The following is a 26,842-nucleotide window of genomic DNA, read 5'->3' as shown; positions in this document are numbered from 1 at the left end:
GAGCTCTTTCCCTCCCGCTAATTAAATATACAAGAAGCAAGATTTGGATTGGAGTTGCCAGGCATCCTGAAATTCATTGGGAAGTTTCCAATCTCAGATCCTGCAACCGAGTTGGAAGAATCCTGAATTTACTTTGGGGAGAATACAACATCAACTGTCATGCCAGGACATCACACCATTGCATCAAGATGCCATGCTGTTGGGTCAGGACACTATTATGTGGTTTCTTGAGGAGATGCCATAATAATTTGGTGTAATATCACAACACAGAGATCACAACACAGCACTGCAGTATCCTCATGACAACTCTTTTGTCCCACAGGATTAAGGTAGGTGAAGTGGTGGTAATCCTTGTCCTGAAGATTAGTTCCTCCAGAAATAACTGTATTACTTCATTTTCTAAAGTGTACCATTGTACACAATGTAGCTAGTGGCATTTCCTAATCATACTGGGTTGTTTATCTGTGGACCAGGTAAATGGGAAATATATTAGGTGAAATCAGGGCTCCAGTGGAGCCAATACGAGTTTTTCCATTGACTTCAACGGTGTCAGGATTTCACCCATTTTCCACAAATTGAATAGATAATTTGCAGTGCCAGGGCTTGAGTCTAATCTTAGCCAAATCGATTTAAGTCCAAAATAGTGTCACTGAGATCTTGCTTGAGTTATGGTCTCTGTGAATTACTTTTACAAATTTAAAGACAAGAATCTGGCCAATTTTGATTGAAAGGCAGAAGTAGAAAATTATATGTGTGTTCTATCCTTCAGATAGTATTTACCAAATTTCTTTTTTTTTAACAGACAACCAGAATTTCACAAATACCAAGCTCACATAGCAAATCAGTGGCAGAACCAGGAACAGAACCCACAGTTCCTGACTCCCAGTCCTTTGCTCTGTTAGATGCATGTTCCTTCTTAACGAGAGGTGATGAGATGTGGTTCATGAGACAATCTCTTTATTAAGATGTGCTCTGCACTTTGGAAGAGTTTGGGGATCCCTGCTCTGGTGTGAATATTAGATCCAGGTTCTGATAACTTTATTCATGATGAGTAGCACCTATTCCAGAAGTAACTCCAGTAAGAGAAAAGATAGTCTAGTGGTTAGAACACTAGGAGGGCCTGTGGGAATCTTGGGTTCAATTCCTGCTTTGCCACAAACATCCTGTGTGACCCTGGCCAAGTCACTTAGTCTCTTTGTGCCTCAGTTTCCTACCTGTAAAATAGAGATAATAGTACTTCCCTACCTCACAGGGTTGTTGCGATGATAAATCCATTAAAGACTGTGAGATGCTGAGATATTACAGTGATGATAGTGTGACAAAGTTCTTCCCCTGCCTTGGTGGGTCCTGCGCTTATTGGCGGATTTGCTCACCTCAGAGATTCACAGCAGCCCTCAGTTTGGCCCCTTTTGCTAGTGGCTCAAAACTGCCGTTCACTCAGCTAACCTCATCACTGGCCAGCATGGGGAAAGGGAGGGGAACAATCCCTACAGTCTCTGCTGACCCACCTAGTGGGTCGGGGGATAGGCCAGGGACCTTCCCCTCTGGTGGGACCCACAGTCCAGCTCACCTCCTCTTGTCTCAAATAGGGAGTTTAGGAGGATGGGGGGAACCTAGGTCTGCCCTCTACTCCGGGTTCCAGTCCAGGACCCTGGGGATTCAATTGTCTACAGTGTCTCTTATAACACTGCGTGACAGCTACAACTCCCTGGGCTACTTCCCCATGGCCTCCTCCCAACACCTTCTTTATCCTCACCACAGGACCTTCCCCCGATGTCTGGTAACCCTTGTACTTCTCAGTCCTCCAGCAGTATGCCTACTCACTCTCAGCTCTTCACACGCCTCTTGCTCCCAGCTCCTCACATGCACCTCACTAACTGAGGAGAGGTCCTTTTTAAAACCAGGTGCCCTGATTAGCCTGCCTTACTTGGTTCCAGCAACTTCCTGATTGTTCTGATTGTTATCTTACTCAGGGAAAAGGGACCTTCTTAAGCGGGGGCTAATAAATCTACCTTCTATCATGCTCCTACAGCCATCTGGCCTGACCCTGTCACAGTAGCCATGTAAGTATATAATATGGATGAGCAGATTCAAATGGGGATTACTCATGGAATAAGGTACTACTTAAATGAGTAAAACTGGTAGAATCTGGTCCTAGTCAAAAGAAATGCCATTAATTTTTAAAAAATTTATAAAAGGAAGGCTTGTAACAGATTCTCATCCATCATGCATAATTTTGAGACACTTCAGCACCATCTGATTGAAACGGGCATGGGTGACAATCGGACAATGACTGGTTACTGAAATTAAGGGGAAAATTTTAGGGTTTTCCCCCAGCCTTGAAAGATATGCAAACACAGTAATTCATTTGCATTGTTCATCTCTTACCTGGCAGAAACATGGGTGAAGTGCATATATGATGATATCACTACTCCTATCCTTCCTTTTCCACCCTGTAGGAAGACAAAGAAACCATAGTTTCTATTATTTAATATTTACATAGCACCATAAGTATATGTGGGACTTTGCTGTAAGAAAAAGACATCAGTTCCATCCATTGTGCACACGATGGAATGCTGCTTCACTCAGGTCCTATGCTATGTTGCAAACAACAATATTTCCATATTACTTTGGCTGTTCTGGTGACTACAGGAGCTCAGGCCTGTCTTTTGTTGAAGTGGTGGAGGAGAATGGTGGTCAGTGGCTTTTAAAGACCCTTTAATTGCAAGTTGGTTGACTTGCCACATTGAAAATACTGAGTGAGACTTTGGTGTTGGGCACCCCAGTCCTACTGAAACTCAGCAAGCATTGGTACCAAAACTGCTCTGGTGCTCTTTAAAAATCCCACTTAACTCCTGGTTGACCAGTAGCATGTCAGGAGCAGAGAGCCCAGATCAGCGGTGGGCAGCCAAGCAGGACTTTTTTTATTTTTATTTTTTTAAATTCAGGATTTTGTATATTTAATTTGAAATGAGAAATGAATGGATTCATTTTTTTCCAGTTTTACCCTAAAAAAGATTCCTGAACTAAAGCCCACAAATCAGTTGTTTTATTTCCCTTTCTTTTTTACTACATCTTACATAGAATATATTTATTAGACATGGTATTTTTGTGTGTATACCAGGACAAAGCTATAAATTAAAATAAAGAAAACTATGAACAGCAGCAATAACATTCTATCACTTTTTTGTTTTGGGCTCATCCAAGACAAGCCTGGACAACTTTGAAATTTCTGGCATGATGTGCTATAAACTATGAATTCTGACAAGTATCCACAATTTTTTTCTGACACCTGTGATTTATAATAACTACCACTTAGTCTTTATGGAGTATTTTCATAATGTTTCAAAATTTTATTAAATAGTTTACATGACATATGTACAGTACAAATTACTGATCAGTCATTCTGGCTAGTTTTAACATGCTTCCAGATTATTCAGCCAACACATTTTGGCTATATCCAGGAAGGATGGTGGTGGGAAGCTTTTAAGATCCCAGGGAAGAAATTCATCAAGTTATTTTAGAGGGATTTATAAAATACTCATTGGGATATTTTGCTTTTTACTTCTGGTATAGTTGTGTCCAGAAAAGTATCTGTGTAAAAATGAGTCCAGCGTAGTGAAGATATCATTTCCTTTGTGTCTTCCTTATCATGGTACTGTCGTCAGACAGCCCTGCCTGGAGCATCCTTCTGCAGCAGGCTGTAGCATGACACGTGCCTGCCTCAGTTTCCCTTTCAGGTAACCCAAGGACTCCCCATAAGGCTCTCTTGCCTCAATGATATCCTTCTTTGAGGCTAGTTTACTACAAAAATATTGTGCAAATAATCCAAAACATAAGTCTCAAAACAGTTCATTTATCACTCCAGTGCATATAGTCCTTAAAATCTCATGACATGATTCTCTCCATACCACAACTAGGCTCCTCATCAGTCCTCTCCAGATCCTCTGCCAGGACAGCCATCCCAGCCCTCTGAGCTGGAGCTGAACTCCAGTCATCACAGCAGGAACCCCCACAGCCTCTCTGCTGAGAGATCACCCTCACCAGGGAGCATCACTCTGTTCCCCAGACCGATCGCTGTACAAGCCAGCAGGCAACTCCCCTCTGCTGCTGTTGCCGCTGCTGCCGTCAGTTCTCCAGCCCTGGCTCACTGGCTCGGAGCAGACTGCTGTTAAACCACTCTTGCTCTCCTGCCTTTAGCCTTCCCCTAGGAAACACCTTCAGGCTCCTGCAGCTCTCATCTCCTGCCACTCTCCACCTCCCTGCAGCCTGAACTCATCACATTTCATGCTCTCAAATTCTGGTCCTTCATAGGCCCCATGTACTGCCTCACCCTCTTTCTTGGCCAAATGGGAGCACTTGTTCTGGCACAGGGGAGCTAGACCTGCTTCATTTACTGGGGCAGCCTGCCCTGTTACAGGCCTCATTTCTGCACCATTTAAGGCTCCAATCCTGCAGATGACAGGAAATCAACGGGACTCCCCACAGGCACAAAGTTTGCCCACATGCTATCAACTGCAGGACTGGGGGAAAATATCAGTGGGAGTTTTCAAATGATTTCAATGGAAGCAAGTTCTGGTCCCATATCTGATTAATTTACTGTCAACAAATAACAGCACTGCAAAGCCAGTAAGACTATAGATTTATTTGCCTCGAGTGCCATCAACAAACCTGCCAATTCACTTCTGATCTCAGGATTATTTACTTTAGCTTTATTTCTCTTCTCAGTGAACAAACACTGAGAAGGGAAAACATTACACAACAGTAACAGCACATTAGAGTATTGCAATTATGCAGTTAGTTAGGACCTGGATGGTCCTAAGGGCCCTAATTTCCCAGTGGCTACAATGGCAGTGTGGGATAGTTTCACAAAGAAATGTAAGTGTTGAGACACTGAGTGTCAAGACATCTAACTTTTAGGTGTCCAGAAAATCTATGGAATTCACAAAGCCTGAGTTAGGTGCTCAGGCTCCTTGTGTAATGAATGGGGAGAGATGGGTGCCACAGAATGGGATTCACAGAAGCCAACATGCTGGGTAGTTCTCAGTCTAAAGTAGCCAATGGGAGATGCCGACAAGAGGGGTGTGCACTAAGCCCCGCCCCTTTGGGAGTTCCATGCCTAAATCCATGCTGTAGGCAGATGCCTCCTTCTTCCTGTGATTTTTAGCTGTGAACTCTCTCTGGGTGTTCACAAATTTAGGCACCGAGCAAGTTTATTTCACCTTTCAGCAGCAGCTAAGTGAAGTTTTGTGAATGTCAGAAGTCCTGATTCTTGGATTTAGGTGCCTAAAGTGGCAGTTAGGTGCCTAAATCCTTTTGTGAATCCTTTTGTGAATTTAGCTCTATGTCTATACAATATTATTCTAGTCCAAATGGAATGAATAATGTTATCCGTTGCAATCACTGTATGATATATTCAACAATAAAGTGCCCACTTTTCAACTTGGGCATCTAAACTAGATACCTAAATCCCAGAGATGAAAAGTCAGACGTGCATTTAGGTGACCAAATGCCCACTTTAGGCAACTAAGTAGAGATTTGGACATCTAACGTTAGTGCTCGTAATGACTTGATTCAATTGACTTATGGTGATTCTGTGAGGTGCCGTGTGCCCTCAAAGTCCACTAAAGTAAATGAATGTCATATACTACAAGAGGATCCTCAAAAGTTTGACAAGGAGATGGACTAAATACACTCAACAATGGTGTTCAGTTTTGATATATATACACCTCACTGCTTATTACTTCTAAGCACACAAGCCTGGATTTATCTGGCCAGAGCATTGGCTGGTCTAACTCGGCATAGTTAATGGCTTTAGGCCCCTTTATATCAGCTAAGCATCTGGCTCACTATGTTTTCAACATTAAAACAGCTGCAAAACTGTTAATTATAACTTTTCTTGTTATGATCAAGTATTAAAAATTGAACGTCATATATACGCTCACTACACTGCACACTTACTCTGCAATGGATCACCACCACATGCTGAGGGTCGCTGTTCAACCATGATTCCATAGCCTTGCAGATGGTGCACATCTTATCAAGGGGAGGTGCGTGAAGGTCAGGCCAGCCCACATCCATAATCTGGAATCAAGCAAAACCACTTCATTTTCCATTTACAAGGTACTCTTTAACATTATTATCGTATTCAATAATCCTACGCCAAAATGTGCTATGATGGTAAAGGTTCCTTCTTTTTTCTAACAGAAACATCTGTGCTTCACAGAACCATGGTGATATTTCATTATTTAAAATGCCTTTTCATCATATAAGCAAAACATCTTTACAGACCTCCCAAAACAGCAGGGGGAGGAGGGATTAATTATTATTATTATTAGCATACATGAGCTTTCCATGCAAGTATTAACAAATCTTATCCAACACTAGAGCTGACTGAGAATTTTTTTCCAAAATGTATTTTGATTAATCAAAACTGAAACTTTGTGTAGGAAAGGGTTGGCTTTGTGAAATTTCCCATTGAAAAAAAATTAAAACAATTGTCAAAATGACCCACTTCAACATTTTCTAAATAAAAGTTCTGGAGTTTTTTTGGTTCAAAATTAGTTTTCGTTTAGAAATTCACATTAATTCATAGTAAAAATAAAATAAAACATAATAAAACAAAATAAAATAAAAGGTCAAAATACAAGTCTTTAGAAATTGTTGAATCAAACTGTTTTGATTGATCCAAACTTTTTTTTTTTTGGTGGTGGAGGGGAGAGGGGAAGGGGGTTGATTTATGAAAATGTCAGACTTTTCTTCTTGATTTGGGACAGGAAAAAATTTCAAAATCTTAAAATTTCCTGGGATGGGAAAACTGTTTCCTGCCCAGCTCTCTTAATAACCTGTATTTCCTACCTTTAAAGGAACTAGTTTTCTTTTGGTCAACTTCTCATCATTATCTGTGCATTTATCTTGTTCACATTCCAAAAATAGTAAGCCAATGAAATCCTACGCATTCATTAACATGTGATAAAAACTGCCTGTGTGTTAAAAGATCAGACTTCAAATGTCTTCACTGTGTTTTCTCGCAGTAATCTGAACCCCTGCTAGGTCCAAACAATGCTGTGCTGCTGCTGTGACTGTAGGTCTGTGATGGTATGGGCCAAGGGTTGCTGTTGAAGGCTGCCTGCCAAAGTTCTTAAATATGGGAATGAGCTCGAGTCCCAGACATATATTCAACCCTTTACACCTCCCATCTCACTCCAAAGAAAATGTTATAACAAATGAAGATACAAATCGGGGCCGGGAGTTGGGGGGAAGGCTATGAGGAAGAACAAAGAAAGATGCCAACAACTTTTGTTCCCCTAATTGCATTGCCAATGTTCACAGATGCAATTGTGAAGAGAGGAAGGCAAATCCACGAAACATGAGGTTATGTTGAACTGTGAGTTCATCAATTTCAGTACATTAAGGTTTACATAGCAAAGGAGCATTATATGGCCATAAATATTCCATGGGCACACATGTAATGTAGACCTGACATTAAAAACACAAATCAACGAGAATCTTTTCATTGACTTGAATGGACTCTGGATCAAGGTCTTATGTGCAAAGCCAAAGAAAACAATGGAAACAACTTTGTAAAGCATAGCCCTGACATGAAAGAAGTCACAACACTTAAAATTAAAGGGGCGGCATCTTTGGTTTTCTAAACTCTTCCTAAAATTGTCATCCATTGTGCACATCAAAGCGTGTATAGTTTGAAGGCTTATGGCAGCCCATTTATGCTGTATAGAAGTCTAGCAAGTGAGGAATGTTATGATCAAAACCAATACCTTTGGGTTAAGCTTGGTAAGGTCATATCTTTTCTCAGAAAGGTTTAACACCTGTTCAGGAAGAAAGAGAAAGAAAAAGTATGAGATCTTGATGTTTAATTTCTTTTGTGGTAAATCACTGTATCCAAATTATGTTATAAGAAAGTTAAATGACAGGGGAGGGCCTTCAGATTTTTCAGTCACTTTAGATATCTAGCTTCAGCTAATAATTTGGTTAAGTTCAGCATTTGCAGTATTCGGGGTATTTCCCTTAGTAAATTCAGGAAAGTATAATGGGAAACTACATATGCTAAGTAAATGCCTACAATATGTAACAATTAAAATTTTCACGTTTATAATAGTAATTACCGGTATATATAATGAAAGATTTTAAATAGTATTAGGCCTTATGCTTAGCAATCTTATTAGACTACATGAGTTTCTCTGATTTCTACATTGTGGGAGGTTTTTGTTTGTTTGTTTGATTGGTTGGTTGGTTTTAAATAATTGACCAAGATTTTAAAAAAATGGATGCCTAAAGACAGGTTCCTAAGTCCATTTTTAGTGCCTTGACTTTAAGTGCCTTGACTTTCAAAACTACTGAGCACTCAGACAGCTCCCATTAAAGTAAGTGGAAATTTTGGCCATATATTTTTCTTACCTTTATTTCAATGTCAAAATATTTTCATGTAAGACAAACTGTTCAGTTTAAAACTAGTTCAATTTAGGTACCAGTTGGCAGTGATTAAGAATCTAAAACAGTTGTTTTCTTGAGAATTGTGCTGTTCCTCTGTGTTGGTACAGTGCCTAACACTTTTTAGGGAGTATTACAACATACATAAATAATAAAACTATTAACAACAATATGCACTTTAATAGAATAAGTGTAAAACTTTGCTGATATACTATGAAATAATGTATGCATGTGCATTGTTTCTGACAGTAATGAATATGTGTCACTAATGGTACAGAAATAATGTATTTTTCTTCTGAAGGATTGTGTGTTGTGTTTATATTTTGAAATTATTGACGAAAAATATTTAGGGACAGGACTGTGTTTTTTTGTTATGATGAAATCTGCATTTCTTTCTACCTGATATGATTTTTTTTTTATTTTGTAGGAAGTATAAGATTTATGATTCCTTAACTATTCATTTTCTGGCTTTTAAGAGCTTGGGTTTTTTAAGGATGTGATAGATAAGTACTTGTTATGGAAAGAAATTGTCAGTAAAATTACACTATGTACAAGCAACACATCGGCCCAATATAGTTTCTTTGGTCACTGAGAAAATTCATTGCTGACAATTACACCCTTTCTATTGGTTCTTTCTTTTCTACCTAGATCCAGTGATTCCTGCTTCATGTCTAGTTTACAAATAATGACAATTTCTTACATATTTTATTATTTCAGCCTTTGAAATGTCCTTGTTGCATGAGCCAATGTCAAAATCTTTTAGTGTTTATAAAACACTTATTGTCATGGGACTCTACCAGAGCGCTGTATGTGAATTTGAAAACATCACTGAGGTTGCTGGGGGGATAGTTACTAAAATCTATTTATGTTTGGAATTTTGTGATATCAGGTGATTTCACCGAGTTGACAAAGGGGGACACAAAAAAAGTTAGACACTTAGCAGAAATTTTAAAAGTGCCATTTTGAACTCTTTTAATTTTAAAAACATACTTTATTTTTTCAACCATTTTGGAACAAATTTTATGGATACAAAGTAGGGCCAAAATCAGCCTTAGCTAGGGAGATGCTATCAGCTCTCCATAATAATTACAGATGTGCAGAGCTGGGACTAGAGCTGGGACCCATCTTAGATCTCTAAGACACAAGTCTCTGCTACTTGAGCTAAAGAAAGAGGGCTGTAACTGTTAACTATGGAAGAAGCTTCGATGTTCTTTCCAATATGCAACAACTGCATAGAGGACAACTTGCTCATGCAAACATACAATATGCCATCCTGGCCCCCATTGACATTAATGTCCAGAAATTCCCATTGGCACTAATGACAGCAGAATGGTGCCAATAACTCACAAAGAAATCAAAGGGAGGAAGATTGGGCTCAAAACTACCCACAACAAAAAGCATTTATAATTTCGCTTACATTTCGACAAAACAGGCTCTGATACCATCTGTCTTGGATGGTTTAGACACAACAAATCCTGCATCTTGGCAGGGGGTTAGATTAGATGACCTTTGTGGTCCCTTTTAACTCTATGATTCTATGACACAAGAATGTGCTTAAGCATGTGTTTAACTTTAAGCACGTTAGTGCTCTCTGTGACTTCAGTGGGACTATTCACACGCTTAAGTGTTTTGCTGGATTGGTGCCATAGCTGGAATGCAAATGTTCAAGGATATTAAACGATATGGAAAATTTGAAGGGGTTCAAAAAAGTCATTTTTGAAACAGAGGGAGACAAAGAAGCCTTAGACAAAAGTGGTAATTTTATAATGGACTAGAACTGCAAAATGACTTGCCAAATTTCTTCACTTTGCAAATACATTTTCCTTTATTTCCAGAGTAAATCTGCCAATTTTCCAACCAAACCACTGTATTTCCCATGCCAAAGTTATAGTAAGACTAAACCAATTGGTAATTGCTGGCAAACTTAGCTATGGAGAGGTTATGGCCTTTTCCTAACACAAAATGGAATTAGTATAAATATAACTGTTTTGTTTTTTTTTTGTGATGTGAACACATCTAATAAGAGTTAGATAGCTGGACCAAGACCACCAGCCTATTTCACGTATACCAAAATACAGCATCACATGAAAATGACAGTTGATCTGGGCTGATTTTGAAACATTGACTTAGGTGAAATGCTTTGCAAAGCACTACAATTTTGCGTCAGAGAGACCACTGGTTTTCTTACAGAAAAGCTGATGTGACAAAAGATTCATAATTGGTAGTACTGCAAGTACAGCCTGAGTGCAGTCATTGCTATACAATGCAGTTGTGATAAATAAAGTGTTGTGAGTGAATGAATGCAGAGTGCTGGTGTTCTTCGGATGGAATGACAATGCAAGCTAGATGCTACAGTAATTTTACCCTCCTGAAATTGTGGATTTATTCTAATAGTTTACACATGTCAGGTAAAAATAACTGCAATTAACAGCAGAGATTTTGGCCCTGATTTATAAGCACATTGCGAGAAAGAGTAAGATACCACAGGGTTTAAATGTGCTAAGCAGAAAACACACACAGCATGAGAGAACAACAGTTTTGGTCATCATAAAAGATCATGCATGTGGAACCCATTAGAGATTTTTTAAATAGAAAATAAGTAATGGGGAAAAAATGCATCTAAATCAAGTCAATGAACGAGACAAATCACACTAACAGCAACCTTTATGTGCTGTTTTACAATCAACAGTGGAGCCAGCCAAGGTGGGGGGCAGGGCGGATGGTCAGAGATCATCGGAACCCAAGTTACAGCTGCTAGAAAAATGCATTCCATGGTGAGGTATCTGGATCTTGTAGGAATGAGTTTTACTCAGTGAGAACTATCCCTACAAATTTTCTGTTGCAAATGAACATGATGCTCAAAATGTATACTGCCTTGCCATCAACAAGAAGGTGGCTTGCATCTGTTTCCTTGTTTGACTGAATGTAAAATGCTGGGCTGCCGTCACTTGCACTGGTGTAAATGTGAACTAGATAGGCTTTGGTGGAGTTACATCCAAACTTACATTGGTGTAAGTGAGCCTATACTAGGCTCTGTTATTAAGGATATCAGATCAGCCATCATACAGCAAATAGGGATAAAACTGAATTACACATAGCTGAATTACAAACAGGATTAATCTGCACTTACCAGGTAATTATCTCCATGTTTGGATTTGAGCATTCGGGTTACATCTTGCAGGTTGTGCACATATGTTTCCTCTGAACAGCTGGCAGGGAAGGATACTGCAATGATCCGCTCAGTGATGTAAGTCAGGTCAAGTTCATAGCCCTCCTCCATAATGTGATCAAAGTCTGCACTTCTGCGAAGAATCCGATGTGGCAGTTTGGGGAGTGGAGAGAGGGGTGAGTGTGACAAGAAAATAGAAAGTTAATGAGCAGAAATTTCATCCTGAACTCATACTAGGGAACCAGTCAGTATTTATGGTTCCTGATATTTTCATCGAAATTGCGGTTCATAAACGGCTTATAAAACAAAATTTAGTCAGGTCTTTAAGCAACTGACAGCTGGCCAAAAGAGAGTTCATTACTGTGCCACCTATAAAATCCCAAGCCTATATGTGCAGTGCTATGGAAAGGTAGAAAAATTAATACAATTGAATTTGTTCTGTCCCGAACAGGAGAAAATCCAGGTGTTACAGACAAACAGAGACTCATGGCTGCAATAATCTCTCGCTATTTCTTTGGGGCATCACAGACACTCTGTCTTTAAGAGGTCTCTAAAATTGCTCATGTATGCTACATGAATAAATCTGCCCTAAGTTATACAGATATGAATTTAGAGTAACTTCAATAGAGTAAATGAAGTCAAAATTAGGTTTAGTTTCTCCAATAGTTTGGCCTACAACTTCTTCTTTACTGTCATAAACCACCCATAGAAACTATTCACATGTTTCTAATGAATAGAGTTCGAAGCACCCTTTTTGAATGCCATGTCCAAACAAGCTACAGAAAAAGCACGGGAGTTATAGCACATGTTGTTTTGTTCTCACCATTTATTTGCTTTGAACATGGACCAAAAAAGAGCCATAGTAAAGACTATGTAAAACATTTAAAATATCCTTTCCTTCCTCCTCACTGCTTTGGCCCAGGTTAATAGTGAAAAGGGTTGTTACCATATAATGGCTAGTTAGCAGCCGCACCTAAATAATATTTAGAACTTGTTTAGAGCTTTCCATCTTCAATACACTGCAAATACATTAATCTTCACATGCTTGTGAAGTAGATAGATAAATATTATTAACCCTATTTTAATCTACAGACTTTTGCTCCAGGCCACACTGAAAGTCGGAGGGAAGAAGGAGGACTAGAAGTCAGAAGTTCCTAGCTCTCTACCAGTATTCAGCCCAAGCAAACAGGTGTCCACACTATAAAACCTACCACCACTAAAGGGGAACCTTCTTGGCAACATTTCAGTTGGTAAGCTCTTTGGGACAGTGCTTCCTATATGTCTGTAAAGTGCCTAGCACATTTTAAGTGCTACTGTGATGCAAATAATAAGCAGCGTATTTGCTGGGCATGGAAAGTGAACTCTCTCTTACCCCTCATGGTGGATCCCTTCACTGGATTGGACTGAGGCACAGTGGCAGAGTGGGATAGAATCTGGGACTGCAGCCTGTGAGCAATCTGGTCTGGATAAACAACTTCTGTGCTCTCAGTCTGTCACCTTTCATGAGTCCCAACTTTACTTTTGGTGAAAGACATCCCTGTGTAAAGGCCCAGGGGCCAGGGCAAAGTCTATGCAGAACTTAACTCCCACTTGGGCCCTCTGTAAAGGGTGAATTTTACCCTTAAAGAAAACAATCTACCTTTAGATCTGTGTAATTAAAGCTGTATTGAAGAAGCAGCATGAAAGATAAATGAAAATAATACAGTGTTTAAGGTGACTTGTGGTAGTTTTACCTTTACGAAAATACTCAGCTCATCTGGTATTTTGCATATGTCCAGTAAAAGATCACTCTACAACCTTAACAAGAAAATGTTATGGCCTATGTCTTTCATAGACAACAACTGGAATGTCTTTAAATATTACTTTAACCTGCAGAAGATGCCATGCACAGGAGCAATTAAAAACAGCACAACACTACTGAGCGGTAATACAGCAAAACCATTCAAGAGAGACTTACTGTGATGCTTTGTCACAACAGAAAGATGAGCTTTTGGAAAAACTGCCGGAAGTCTGAAACAAACAAACCAACAGAGTGATCAGCTCAGTAATTTCCGTGGTATGACAAAATCAACATGGCTACTTTTTAATTTCACAAAATGAAGTTTCCCACTATGAAAAAAACAGTCAGAAAATTCTTTTGTAATAAATAAATCCCACTTGCAAATGGGAAATCCCATTGAAATTCATTGGAATTCAGGTGCTTAGTCACTTTAAGATCCTTTGAAAATCCCAGCACAAGTGGCTAAGTGCATCTTGTATGGCTTCAAACAAAATGATACTTAAAGCTTATGCTCAAATAAATTGGTTACTCTCCTCACTGTATTTTCCACTGAATGCATCTGATGAAGTGAGCTGCAGCTCACGAAAGCTCATGCTCAAATAAATTGGTTAGTCTCTAAGGTGCCACAAGTCCTCCTTTTCTTTTTGCGAATACAGACTAACACGGCGGCTACTCTGAAACCTTAAACTATTATGAGGCTCTCAAAAATGGTACAGCATCACCAGCAATGATTTACAAGAGGACTCCCAATACACTTTCCTCCTATAGAAGCAAAATGAATTTGTTCCTGTTTTGGATGCCTTTATTTTCATTACAGAACATGGTGTTCAATTACAGACACAGAGGAAGGTGAAATTAATCACAAGAGTTGCATAGTCCTAATGCAGCTATCTTTAGAGGTCTGCCTGGGCAACCCAATGACAAATTCACACAATACTCCTCTATCAACATAATGGTAAATTACAGTAATAATGGGATCAAACAATGTTACATCCCCCACACCCACCCATTTCTAGTCCATTGCCAAAATATATCATGTCATAACATGGTTTGAAGCCTGTTTTGACCATAATTTCAAACATAACGGAAATGTACTATGTACTAAGTATTACCAGGGCATGTCATAATCCTTACACAAACCCTTATTACTTCACACAAGTTGCTCCCCTGCTGAAAATGAAGGCTTGTTTGCCTTACACATTCAGAATATCTGGTAGGGCTTAAATTGTTGCAGAAAGATTAGAGGAGTTTAAAGATTTGAAATTTGGATTTCTATTTCTGGTGTGCTACAGCCAGAGTTTTAGTACAAGCCCATTGATTTGCAAAGATATTTCCCAATTATCAATTGTCTCATGGAAGGGATGATATGAGCAAGAGGAGTATGTTATGAATAACTCCCTTATAATTGTTACATATATGTAATATGTATAAATTAATTTAAAATAAAGAGGTCTCAATCAAATTTGCTTCAAATCCACACCTTGAGAGATGGCCCTTTCGTTTGCAATAATATAACAGTTATACTGACTAGATAGTAAAGTGTCAAATTTTACTTCTAAGTTAAAAATTATTTGTTAACATACAATAATTATGAAATAAGAATCTATGGAACAGTTCAGACTTTGTCCTGCCCTTATATGCATGTGAGCTTGGGATAAAGTATATGAATCACTAATAAATATTTATAAAGCAGGGGTTTCTCACCCATCTCCTGCCTTTGATTTGCATGTATAGTACAGAAGAGTGCACTATAAAGCTGAGAATCAGGATACAGACTGGAACTCAGACCACCTGAGCCAATATAACTTATGTATGCCCAGTACTCATGAATAGATTGATTTATGCTAGGATGGGTTTTGTGTCTGTAGGACCTTTTATAGAAGAAAAAGACAGAAAAAAAAAAAAGACACCACTCCTCAGTTCAAATGCATCACTTAACAAAAGCAGGTAACCTCCAACACACACCCAAATGTACATAACTGGCATGTGTCTTTTCCAAAATTTCTAGTGATGAGCTGCATTGAAGAGTTTAAAACAAGTCTGAATAGTAGTGTACTGTGTAGGTCTCATACACATTGACACTTGGGACTTGATTCTGTGAGATGCTGAATGCAACCGGTGATGTATTGAACATCCACACCGTCTATTATCTTCAGTGGTGAGAGCTGAGGCAGCTTAACGCATTGCAGGCCGCTCTCAATCCTGTCAGAATCAACCTTTTAACATAGATAGTCTCAATTAATGAGTGTTTTGAAAGTGCCTAGTACACAGAGAATGCTACTATAAGTAAATTACAAATAATCATAATAACAGAATCCCTGCCCACAATCAGTCTTTCAAGTAGAGGAGACATTAGCTGAATGTGTCTCTGTTTCAGTTACATAGCTCACGGACAGCCAGCCAGCAGGTACACTGAGCACCTTACCGAGTGTTTCCGCCAACTTTCATAAATTTAATAGCTAGTCTCACTTAAATATGAATGATCAGTTAGTTATGATTTCATTTCTCTGTATGGGTTTTCCTTTGCTAAGAAGAAAGTGATAAAATGAAACTTTATTCCACTTATTTGTGGCATATAAACTGGACATTAATATAGATCTCACAATAAAACAACAACAAAAATCCCATTAGGGACATCTGTACTTAATTGTATGCATGCTATCAAGCTGAAAAGCAGTGTATTCCTTTCTGCTGCATGCACCGTATTGGTGGTTTGTGCCAATTTCCATGGCTTAACAGCTGGAATAGCTTAATATGTAAATTGTCAGTGCTATTTGTAAAATTCTCTCCCAGTTCCTATAATGTAGTTTATTTATTTTTAAATCTGACTGATTCTCTGTTTAAAGCAAAAGCTTTTAAAGTCCTTAAGTTTGGTTTGGGTATCATGTTTTATTGCACAATATAAGGAATTGTGTTACTGTATAAGCTGTCATGGTGGATACATAAACATAAGAAATTGTGAAAACTCCCCACACTCCCCTGAATTGCTGGGCAGAGACTCCAAAAGAGAGTTCAGTTCACCATGTGAAACTTTCCATCATATTAATATGGTGGACAGCATGTGATAAATTTCTCTTACCCATTTACAATGTCAAGGTCACCCTGTACATTACATGCTGACTCTTTATAGTCAATGATTTGTTTGCAGATGGCAAGGAGCCAGGGAAATACCCCCACATCCCTATACACCCTCTAACCTATCTTTCCCCCCAGCATTATTCCCTGATATAATCATTTCTGAGCCAAACAACGTACCTTTCCCTCATGTTTCTATTTTTCCTATGGTCTGATATGCTAAATGTATTATGATATACTGCAGACATTCCACAGCTGTGAGACATTTTTGTGGCTACCTTATTTATTCGGATTTCACAAATTACTCTCTGTCATACAGAACTTTGAGAGCTATCCTGAATTTCAAAATACCACGAGGGCAAGATATTTATCAAATGGCATTGCTTACATCTTGAAAAATGTGCTATTGTGCTCAAACAATGATGAAATGCACAGATTTGTCAAGTTTTGTAGGAATATGGACCACACAATCTGACACCAAGTATATAAAGATGTCTTCCTAATCTGATTTCATGACAACAGATGTTCTGCAAAACAAGCACTGCTGTACTATAGCCTCTGACCAAATCTGGACAGAATAGCCAATTAAACAATGCACTTGAACTTATGAAACTGTTTTCTTTTTTTTAATCTTTCTTTTTATCGTTTTTATATAAAATATAAACAGAATGAAACAAAACATATATAAATACGTGCATAAGATGGCCCTATAAATAGCAAAATTCAGTTTTTATTATTTGTTAAACCTGGAAAAAAACAAACCAAAAAACAAGCAAACAAACCTGAACCCATAAAGGTCATGCAGAGAGTCAATTGTTGAAGTGACTAAACAGATAAATAAGTGAGAAGATAACCTATGAGCACTGGGGACTAATATATACTAAACTGCAAATTTATGCAATAGTTTCATGTGTGACCAGACATCCTCATATTTTTTCCAAGCATTTCTATTAGACAAAGTCATTAATTCCATTAATACAGTAGTAGAGAGTTCACTAAGCCAATCTGTGTGTGAGGGAGGAATTGTATATTTTCTCAAAATAACTTTTGGGCACTAAATTAGTTACTGCAATCCATTTCTTAATGCCAACTCATTCAGCATCCCCAACATACCCAAAGTCGGAGATGGAAAAATAACAACACGACGTTGTTGAGAGAGCACTGAATATGGTATTCCAGAACACATGCATTTTTTGACAGGCATACAGGATGTGTGAAAGGTTCGCATGGGGCTAGTTGCATTTCCAGGATTCACTGTGTGTTACCAATCTAGCCTTAATTTCCTGGAGTCCAGTAATACCTGTTTATTATCTTGTTCTGGAAGAATCGCAAGGATAAAGAACTTGAAGCGTCTTTCACATTAAGCCATATATCCTCCCACGTTTCTGTTTTGATAGTAAGGTTAAGTTCTCTTTCCCATTTTTCTTTGAAACTCAGATTGGGACGGTAATGCAAAGTATTAGCCACCTATAAGTAATTCCTACAAAGTGACTTTTGTTTCTATATTTCTTAATATGTTCTTCTAGAGGTGAGAGAGTTGAAACAGACCAATTGTTCCCTACCCTTGCATGAATTCCTGAGCATAGCTGCTGAAAGGAGGAACTCAGACTGCAGTAACTGATCTTTGTTGCACATGTAATTGAAGGAGGCCAGTCTATCATCTTATATTATAGCTTTAATTTTTTAAATCCTTTTTCTATCCAAATTGTCTTAAGCGTGGCATTTGCCTTGATCTTGATGCCCAGGTACATAGCGGTACAAGAAGAGAATTAGTAAGATCAGCAGCTATAATCATCTTAATGTGTTGCATCTTGTAGGTGCAAAGATCGGAATTTTCCTTAAGGATGTGGGTAGCCTCTTAAGGTATATAACAGAAAAGAGGGAACCAAATGGTTTCGATAAGTTATTTTCTATTTCAAACCAGACCGGTGTGTATACAGAGCTACTGGAGGAGAACCATCTTAAATTAGGACACATTCGGAATGCTAGATAATATAAATACAAATCTGGCAAGCCTATTTTTAAGGGTCTTGTGTGATACGTGAAACTGTTTTTTATCCCATAAAATTGCACAATAAGCCTATTTATTTTACCAAAGAGCAAGGGAGTGACCTTTAAAGGCAATAGGCTAATGATATAGGTCATTCCTGGGTAGATATTAATTGTGGTTATTTCTATTCTCCCTAGAAATGACAGAGGGAGGATATGGCACCTCTCCACATCCTTGGAAATTTCTTTTAATATATAGTCCATATTCATAGAAACAATTTTGGGAAGATTAGAACAAATTTTAACACCTAAATAAGTTATTTCCTTGCATATTTGAAATCGAAAATACTGAAGCATGGGGGAGGGATAGCTCAGTGGTTTGAGCATTGGCCTGCTAATGCACATTAAGCTCAACACCCAGGGTTGTGAGTTCAATCCTTGGGAAGACCATTTAGGGATCTGGGGCAAAAATTGGAGATTGGTCCTGCTTTGAGCAGGGGTTAGACTAGGTGACCTCCTGAGGTTCCTTCCAACCCTGACATTCTATGATTCTAAGATGAGAAAGGTCTTTGGGATATATCTGTTGCTTGTGATTTCTGAAACAGTTTTCAATGTAAAAAGTTACAGCATATTATTAACATCCATTGGTTTGATTTGTCACCAAGAAGTTGATACTCAGACATTCCCAGCAAGCAGCAATCTTATCATAGAATCATAGAATATCAGGGTTGGAAGGGACCTCAGGAGGTCATCTAGTCCAACCCCCTGCTCAAAGCAGGACCAATCCCCAATTAAATCATCCCAGCCAGGGCTTTGTCAAGCCTGACCTTAAAAACTTCTAAGGAAGGAGATTCTACCACCTCCCTAGGTAACGCATTCCAGTGTTTCACCAGCCTCCTAGTGAAAAAGTTTTTCCTAATATCCAACCTAAACCTCCCCCACTGCAACTTGAGACCATTACTCCTTGTCTTGTCCTCTTCTACCACTGAGAATAGTCTAGAACCATCCTCTCTGGAACCACCTCTCAGGTAGTTGAAAGCAGCTATCAAATCCCCCCTCATTCTTCTCTTCTGCAGACTAAACAATCCCAGTTCCCTCAGCCTCTCCTCATAAGTCATGTGTTCCAGTCCCCTAATCATTTTTGTTGCCCTTCGCTGGACTCTCTCCAATTTATCCACATCCTTCTTGTAGTGTGGGGCCCAAAACTGGACACAGTACTCCAGATGAGGCCTCACCAATGTCGAATAGAGGGGGATGATCACGTCCCTCGATCTGCTCGCTATGCCCCTACTTATACTTATACATCCCAAAATGCCATTGGCCTTCTTGGCAACAAGGGCACACTGCTGACTCATATCCAGCTTCTCGTCCACTGTCACCCCTAGGTCCTTTTCCGCAGAACTGCTGCCTAGCCATTCGGTCCCTAGTCTGTAGCTGTGCATTGGGTTCTTCCGTCCTAAGTGCAGGACTCTGCACTTATCCTTATTGAACCTCATCAGATCTTGCACCTGTTCAGATGACTGCAACTGTGGGGTCATGTCATACATACAGAAGAAGGTACGCTTTTAAAGAAGGCTTACAGAGCTGAAGTTGAAAGAAACAGAGCACCAAACTGACCACAAGCGAGCTTGGAAGATGCAATTTTGAAGTATTTAAGAAGCCTAAATCCTCTCATATTGACTCTTGACAAAGGAAGAAAACGTGCAAAGGACCATTGAAGATGGAAGTCCATTCTGTATGTTATCATGGCTATGTTTCAGCCAGGTGAATCTGCTGGTGCCGCTGAAGCTGCTGAATTTATGAAAGACACGTCTCTGCATTTTCGGATTAGGCACACAGTTTTACTCTATGGTTTTATATTGATGGAAGTTACTTCTGGTTTACATTGTTGTGGAGATTCTTCTTTATCCAGGAAAAGAATCAGGCTATATGTCTAATTCAGCAGCACAGGAGAGCACGGCCCAGTCAGTAGTTTACAAAACATGAGGAAAAAAAACAGAGAATAAGGCCTCCCAAAAAAGTAAAACAGCCAAGCAGGGTGGGTTAGATTGTCACTTTATGATCTGTCGTGAGCAACAGGCAGCGCACAGTTGTGCTGTCCTAGGAATAGCTCAGGAAGCAGAGTGTGGCTCTGAGTCTCCTGGCAGTTTTCTGGAAGAAGTAAACTGTGCTGGGCTTATACCCAACGCAGTGTATGTCATATGGTATGCTTGCACAGCTATGATGGCCAGCATGTTGGAGGGATGGAGTCAATACTCTGTTCAGCCCCTACCCTGGCAACACCTGAGTGTTGAGAAACAGTGGCTTTGTTGAGCCTGCTTCCCATTGACACTACAATCTGTGGTACACGTAGACCATACAAGAACATGAGTGGGCCCCTTATGCTTCTGTACTTCCTTTCTATAGCTGCCTTAGGCTAGTAACAATCAAGGCTTATAGTTGCATAAACCATGCCCTATTTTCTGCCAGCATGCCTCCACTCTGCTCAGCCTCCAGCAGATGTTTTGAATGACAGTTACGGTAGCAGTGAATTGAACCACCATCCAAATTACACCTCTAGCATGCTTACTTACCTCAGAAGCCAAATTCAACTGTCCTGAAGCTTCATGGGCATCCACAAAGTTTTGTTATGGATCAATTTTGCCCAGGTGAATTCATCTGAATCATTTCACCAACCTTTAAAGTAGAGCCCCTGCGCAGATACAAAATTTGTATCTGCATCCGATCCGCAATCCGCAAACATGGTCCGGGGATATAAAGTGGATGTCTGCAGATTTTCAGGGCTCTAGATATAAAATTTGGATCCGCATCCGTGATTCACAAATATGGTCCACGGACGCAAATATCCACAGATACAAAGCGTATATCCGCAGAGTTACAGGGCTCTATTTCACAGGGTTGACAAATCAAGCTCAGTGTTGCAATTAAGAGCTGGTCTAATGGCTTCTGATCACTAAGCATTAAAACTAAGCATTAGGGCAACACACAAAGTCAGAAACATGAGTTAGGGCAGTGGTTCCCAAACTGGGGTTTGTGAACCCCTGGGGATTCGCAGAACGGTACAGGGGGTTCGCCAGAAAAATGTCACTAATGGCGGCCAGAGGACCCCGGGCTTTGGAGGCAGCAGGTGGGACCTGGTTGCAGGGCAGACAGCTCGAGCCCTGCCCCCCCGTGAGCGGGGGAGCCGACAGCCAGAACCCCAGCACTCCGCACGGGGCTGGCAGCCTGAGCCCCAGGGAGAGCAGGGCCGGGCAGTTGGGGCTGGTAGCCCGAGCCCCAGCAGTCAGGGGGACCTGCAGCCTGAGCTCAGTGGAGCTCAGCTGATTGGAGCAATCAACGGGGTCCAGCAGCAGGAGCCCCTCGGAGTGAGGAGGAAATTTAAACTTAAATCCCCGGAAATATTCATTTTTAGGAGGGGGTTCACGAGATTTCACAATTTAGTGAAAGGGGTTTGCGGGCTGTTAAAGTTTGGGAACCACTGAGTTAGGGTGAGATGTGTTAATGTACCAGGCTTGCAACGCTGGAGATTGGATCATAAATGAAAAATAGTTTGGTGGTCTCATCCCATGTCCCAGCAGTCCCTGGCATTACTGTAGAAATGTCTGCTGAAAAGCAACTTAGCATTTAAAAATGACCAGTACTGAGCTGTCTTGAGAGCACTCTTATGAGTAAGCTTGCATAGAACCTTCATGAATTGTGCCTGGCTTAGACAGTGTTGTTAAGGGTCCTTAACTCCAGCATTCTCTCCATAAGATTGTACCGACCTTGGGTCTTTTAACCTTCAGGGCATGCCAAAGGGCTCAGCTATTTTCCTGGACTTTTGCTGAAGGGGTGTGCTATGAGGGATATGGAATAATTTAATGAGGAGAAACTATTCTTGTATGAGAGGTTAATTAGATAAGCATGTTTGAGAAATTAGGTCATATTAAGGAAGGTCTTTCTATTTTTGGATAAAAATACTTTAATTCTGGATATTTTTAATGGTGGTATAAACACCTAGAATTTTGACTAGATACTTTAAAAAAACACATTTAAGTAAATAAATATAAAATTGAAGACATTTTACACAACTTATAACTAACCTATGGAATTCACTGCCACATGATTTTATGAGGCAAAAACAAAAAACAAAACAAAAAAACACAACTCCACAATTTACTAGACATTTATATGACTATGAATAGAGTGTGTAATAGAACTGCTTAGAAAAAAATATTCTAAAGATTGTCACAAGCACACGCTGAACACCTGTGGTCAGGAAGAAATTCTCTCTCCCTTTCTATGATATTGTACTGCAGTTGCACATACCCTTGGAGGTCACTGAGTAAGACAGGACAATGAATTACAATGACTACGAGTCTGTTCCATTATGGTAACTTCTATGTTAATAGCGGCTTTTAGAAGCTACAGAGGAACACATGTTCGAACGTCTTGTGTCAGTACTAAACTTTTTTTTTTTAAACCACTGAACATGTCTCTTTGGGAGCTGGCTTCCTGGAGAACATGAATTTATAGCTATTTCTTCTGTAAGTAGCAAGTTATTGGTTTGGCTGTATATTTTTATTTTGGTTCTGTGCAAAACTGTAAAAAAAAGTCTTGTTTTCTCATTTACTGTATCAGTAAGTGTTCCCAGGACATTTAGGTCTTCTATCCATAAAGTGCACTGCAGCTGAAGCACTTTCTTTCAGGAATTAAAAAACAACAACAAAAAGGTAAGCAGCAAGCTTTTGCTTTTGCTGCTATCTGGGGCCTTGCCAGCTATGACAACCGAAAGCAGAAACATCCAAAGTCCATGTTTAAATAAGAAGGATGAGCCACAGGTGATTTTTATTTCATGATTATTTTACAGCCATGAATTTTCTGTACTGTTTACAAATACAATGCGTGTTCTCAAAGCTTGATTCTGCAATGCCTCAGTGCAGAAAACTCACAGCAAAATCAGTGAGTTTTGCAGGATCAGGCCCTTAATGAGTCGTCTAGGGTTCAGATGAGACTCAGTTTTGCCAGTGAATAAGAGCAGACTGAGACCACAGGGAACATACTACATTAGGTTTTTCAAAGCTGAATTCCTCACATGCAAAGTGAAATTTTCTTTTATATATTTCTCATCACCACATTTCTAGGACAGATATGTTATGGTCTTTAGAATCACTAAGTTTGCCAGATTTAACAAATAGTTACATTGAAAGGTTTATTTAATTTGATTAGCAAAAACCAAAAAATGTACACAGAGTTTTGAATAATATTTTCCACTTATAGGAACAATCAAACATTTATTTTAAACAGCAAATGCATTTCCAGAGAAGGCTACTTTTGAGGAGGGTAGTCAAAGCCCTGTCTGTTAATATTGTAGCGGGCAGGCATAATTGGGCACATGGCAAGTTTGAAATTTCAAAATAAAACATTTAATACAAAATGCTATTGTCTTTGTATTCTTCTAAGGTTACGGGGAAGTATTTGGGCAGAAAGGATGGTCTAGTGCAGGGTTCTCAAACTTCATTGCACCACGGCCCGCTCCTGACAACAAAAATTACTACACACCCCAGGAGTGGGAGTTGAAGCCTGAGCCTGCCTTAGCCCTGCCGCCTTGTGTGAGGAGGCCAAAGCCCAAGCCCAAGCCTCACTGCCCCAGGCTGGAGGGCCAAAGTCAAAACCCAAGGGCTTCAGCCGATGGCAGGGGACCTGTAACCGAGCCCTGCCACCCAGGTCTGAAGCCCTCAGCCCTGGGTGGTGGGGCTCAGGCTTCAGCCCCGGCCCCAGCAAGTCTAATGCCAGCCCCGGTGACCCCATTAAAATGGGGTCATGACCCATTTTGGGGTCCTCACTCACAGTTCGAGAACGGTTGGTCTAGTGGTTAGGGCACTAGGGAGACCTGGGGTCAGGTCTCAGCTCAAACACACCTGCCTGTGGAACTTTGCTTAAGACCCTTAACTGATCCCATGCCTCAGTTCCCCATCTGTTAAATGAGGATAGTATGTCCCTACCTCATAGGGGTGATTCTAAAGATAAAATTATTCATGAGAGAGGTGTTCAGATATTACAGTGATGTAGGCCATGTAAATACCTAGATAGATTTGCAAGTACAATAGTGACAGGACAAATAAAGGTCCCATGCCTGCCACTTGCTTTTTTTGGTAGTTATTATTATTTCAATATTATTATTATAAAGTGCTCCTCTCCTGTAAGGTGACAGGGAGGTAACAAGTTCTGCAAACCACAGGTGAACAGAACAGTTTTTGATATTGTCCTAACAACTACTGAAAGTATCTTGAAAGCATGACATCAAAAACACAGGCATAAAATACATATTAAATCACCAACAAGATTTAAAAACAAAAACAAAAAAAACCCCAAAATCAAGATGTTTCACGGTAACACATCTAACCTACAGAAACGAGGTGGCATTTCCTTTTATATAAAAACAAGTGTCACAACATTCAGACAATCAAGTAATCTAGCTGGCCGGACAGTGTTAGGTATTTGCTATAATAGCTATTGATGTGAGGTAAGTTGCTTCAACAAGAGATAGCTGCACTCATGTGTCTTCTGCTACAGCAGAATCTGGCAGCTGCTCAGACACTAATCAACAGCAGAAATAGCAAGGGGAAGTTTAAAAAGTCACAACTGGAGAGCCACTGCAAGTGATATAGAGTCAAATTTTCTAAGGACTCAGCTCCCCTTTAGGCACCTAAACGAAGTGGTCTGAATTTCAGACGTTCTCAGCACCCAGCAGCCCCTATTGTTTTTAAGTGGGAGCTGCAGTGTACCTAGGACTTTTGAAAATTACTCTCATCATTTAGGTGCCTAAATGAAAGCTGAGCTCTTCTGAAAATCTAGCCTGTGGTCTCTAATGAAGAGGTTTACACACTAATGCTGCCAATCTCTTTACTTAAAGGGAGAACCTGACAATGTCATCAGCTTCTGTATGCTCTCATGAATGCTATCGGAAAGGTTGCAAGTCCATTTCCACGACATTTCCCCAATACTTGTTTCTGGGCACTCATTCCTGCCCATTTAATTTCTGTTTCAGTTGAGGGACTTTAAAGTTTGAATAAAATCTATTCAGCCATTTCTGCCAGGTGGGTAAGACAAAAAGCCATAATTGTGATGTATCCAATTTTTAAAAACATGTTAAGAATTTTTGCAGAGTGCAAAAGTAGCTGAACTTTATGATCATATTTGAAAAAAAAAATTAAAATAAAGTCAAGACATTAAAATGGTGTTTTGGGCACAAGCACTAAAAACATTGTTACATTATTGCCTGTATTATTGCTATTGAGTTGCATAATTCCACAATACGAAACCTGGATATTTTAATAGAATCATAGAACTCACAACCCTGGGTTTGGCAGGCCAATGCTCAAACCACTGAGCTATCTCTCATGTGTCTACACAGCAAAAAATGTGCAAAATAAAATTCCACAACTCCATAGTGCCACAGCTATTTTTTATACAAGAAATTAAATTAAACAACACTAATCTAATGTTGCATTATGGGCCACAGATTTTTAAAAGGCTTTGATTTGTACACCTGCAATCAACTACAGGCAATTGTGAATGTAAACAGCAGTACTTATATGTTCAACTCCCAGGTTACAGGTGTGACTATAGAGGGCAGGTTGAGGCCCCTTTAAAGATTTTGCTCATAATAGCTGTACATTCAAAATAAAAATTAGAAGTCAGAAAGTGAAAAGTTACCCACAATCCCCATAGTAATGTCAGCCACCTTGCACATCCCAATTTCAATTAGTTGTTAGATAGGTCAATATCCTTTACAGTGTGTGCAGCTGGTTTTCATGTTTAGTGTACTGTTTTGGGGAGCCCTGGAAGAATTCAACATGATCCTGTCATCTAGTTTTCAAACATGAGGCTTTCTCAACCTCCCCACTTCATTCTCACACACGCACTCTCACACTTGATTTGGCCAAGGAGACCTGGATAGGACTCGCTCTCTTAGGAGTTAGTCCAGACTATATTGGTGAAGTTCAGTTTTGAGAGATATTGTTAACCTGTCCCTTTTTCCTTCTGTGTTTGTATCTGCATCTTTGTCCCAAGTAGAGGGGACATCATTTCCCTGTGCTCCCAGCATGTTTTGTTTTAATTCTTTGTTATTTTTTGAGCTCATGCATACAAAAGAAACTGTTCACAGACAAGTATAGCGTATGCAAGCAATGTGCTCAGTCAACGTTGCTAATGCACTTCCATCGTAACTTGCAGGACCAGTCCTTAGGCTTCTCCTGAGCAGAGACTGACAGTGGCATATATATTGTGTCTAATCAAAGGTCCTAAAGAGAGTCTTTGATTATTTGCCAGGAAGGAATGTGCATCTCCCCTTACTGCACAACATCCATGCAAAACCATATCAGCATACAGTATAA

The 26,842-nt window shown here is 39.7% G+C and overlaps 1 protein-coding gene across 7 annotated transcripts in view; it reads right to left on the bottom strand.

Moving 5' to 3' along the window:
- The window catches only part of TNS3 (tensin 3), a 343,602-nt gene that overhangs the window by 145,481 nt on the left and 171,279 nt on the right, over positions 1 to 26,842 (bottom strand). For 6 of the 7 annotated variants that reach the window (XM_084621461.1, XM_084621462.1, XM_084621464.1 and 3 more), the window contains 5 exons: positions 13,578 to 13,630; positions 11,582 to 11,753; positions 7,779 to 7,829; positions 5,962 to 6,084; positions 2,389 to 2,453 (listed from right to left, as the gene is read on the bottom strand). In XM_084621461.1, the coding sequence (XP_084477587.1) occupies positions 2,389 to 2,453; positions 5,962 to 6,084; positions 7,779 to 7,829; positions 11,582 to 11,753; positions 13,578 to 13,630 (464 nt within the window). The remainder of the gene's footprint in view (positions 1 to 2,388; positions 2,454 to 5,961; positions 6,085 to 7,778; positions 7,830 to 11,581; positions 11,754 to 13,577; positions 13,631 to 26,842) is intronic. The other variant, XM_084621463.1, reaches the window with a different exon arrangement.

This window comes from Lepidochelys olivacea (genome assembly GCF_965140295.1).
Source record: "Lepidochelys olivacea isolate rLepOli2 genome assembly, chromosome: 2".
In the NCBI taxonomy this organism is placed as follows: domain Eukaryota; kingdom Metazoa; phylum Chordata; order Testudines; family Cheloniidae; genus Lepidochelys; species Lepidochelys olivacea.
This window is presented reverse-complemented; position numbering and strand designations above follow the sequence as displayed.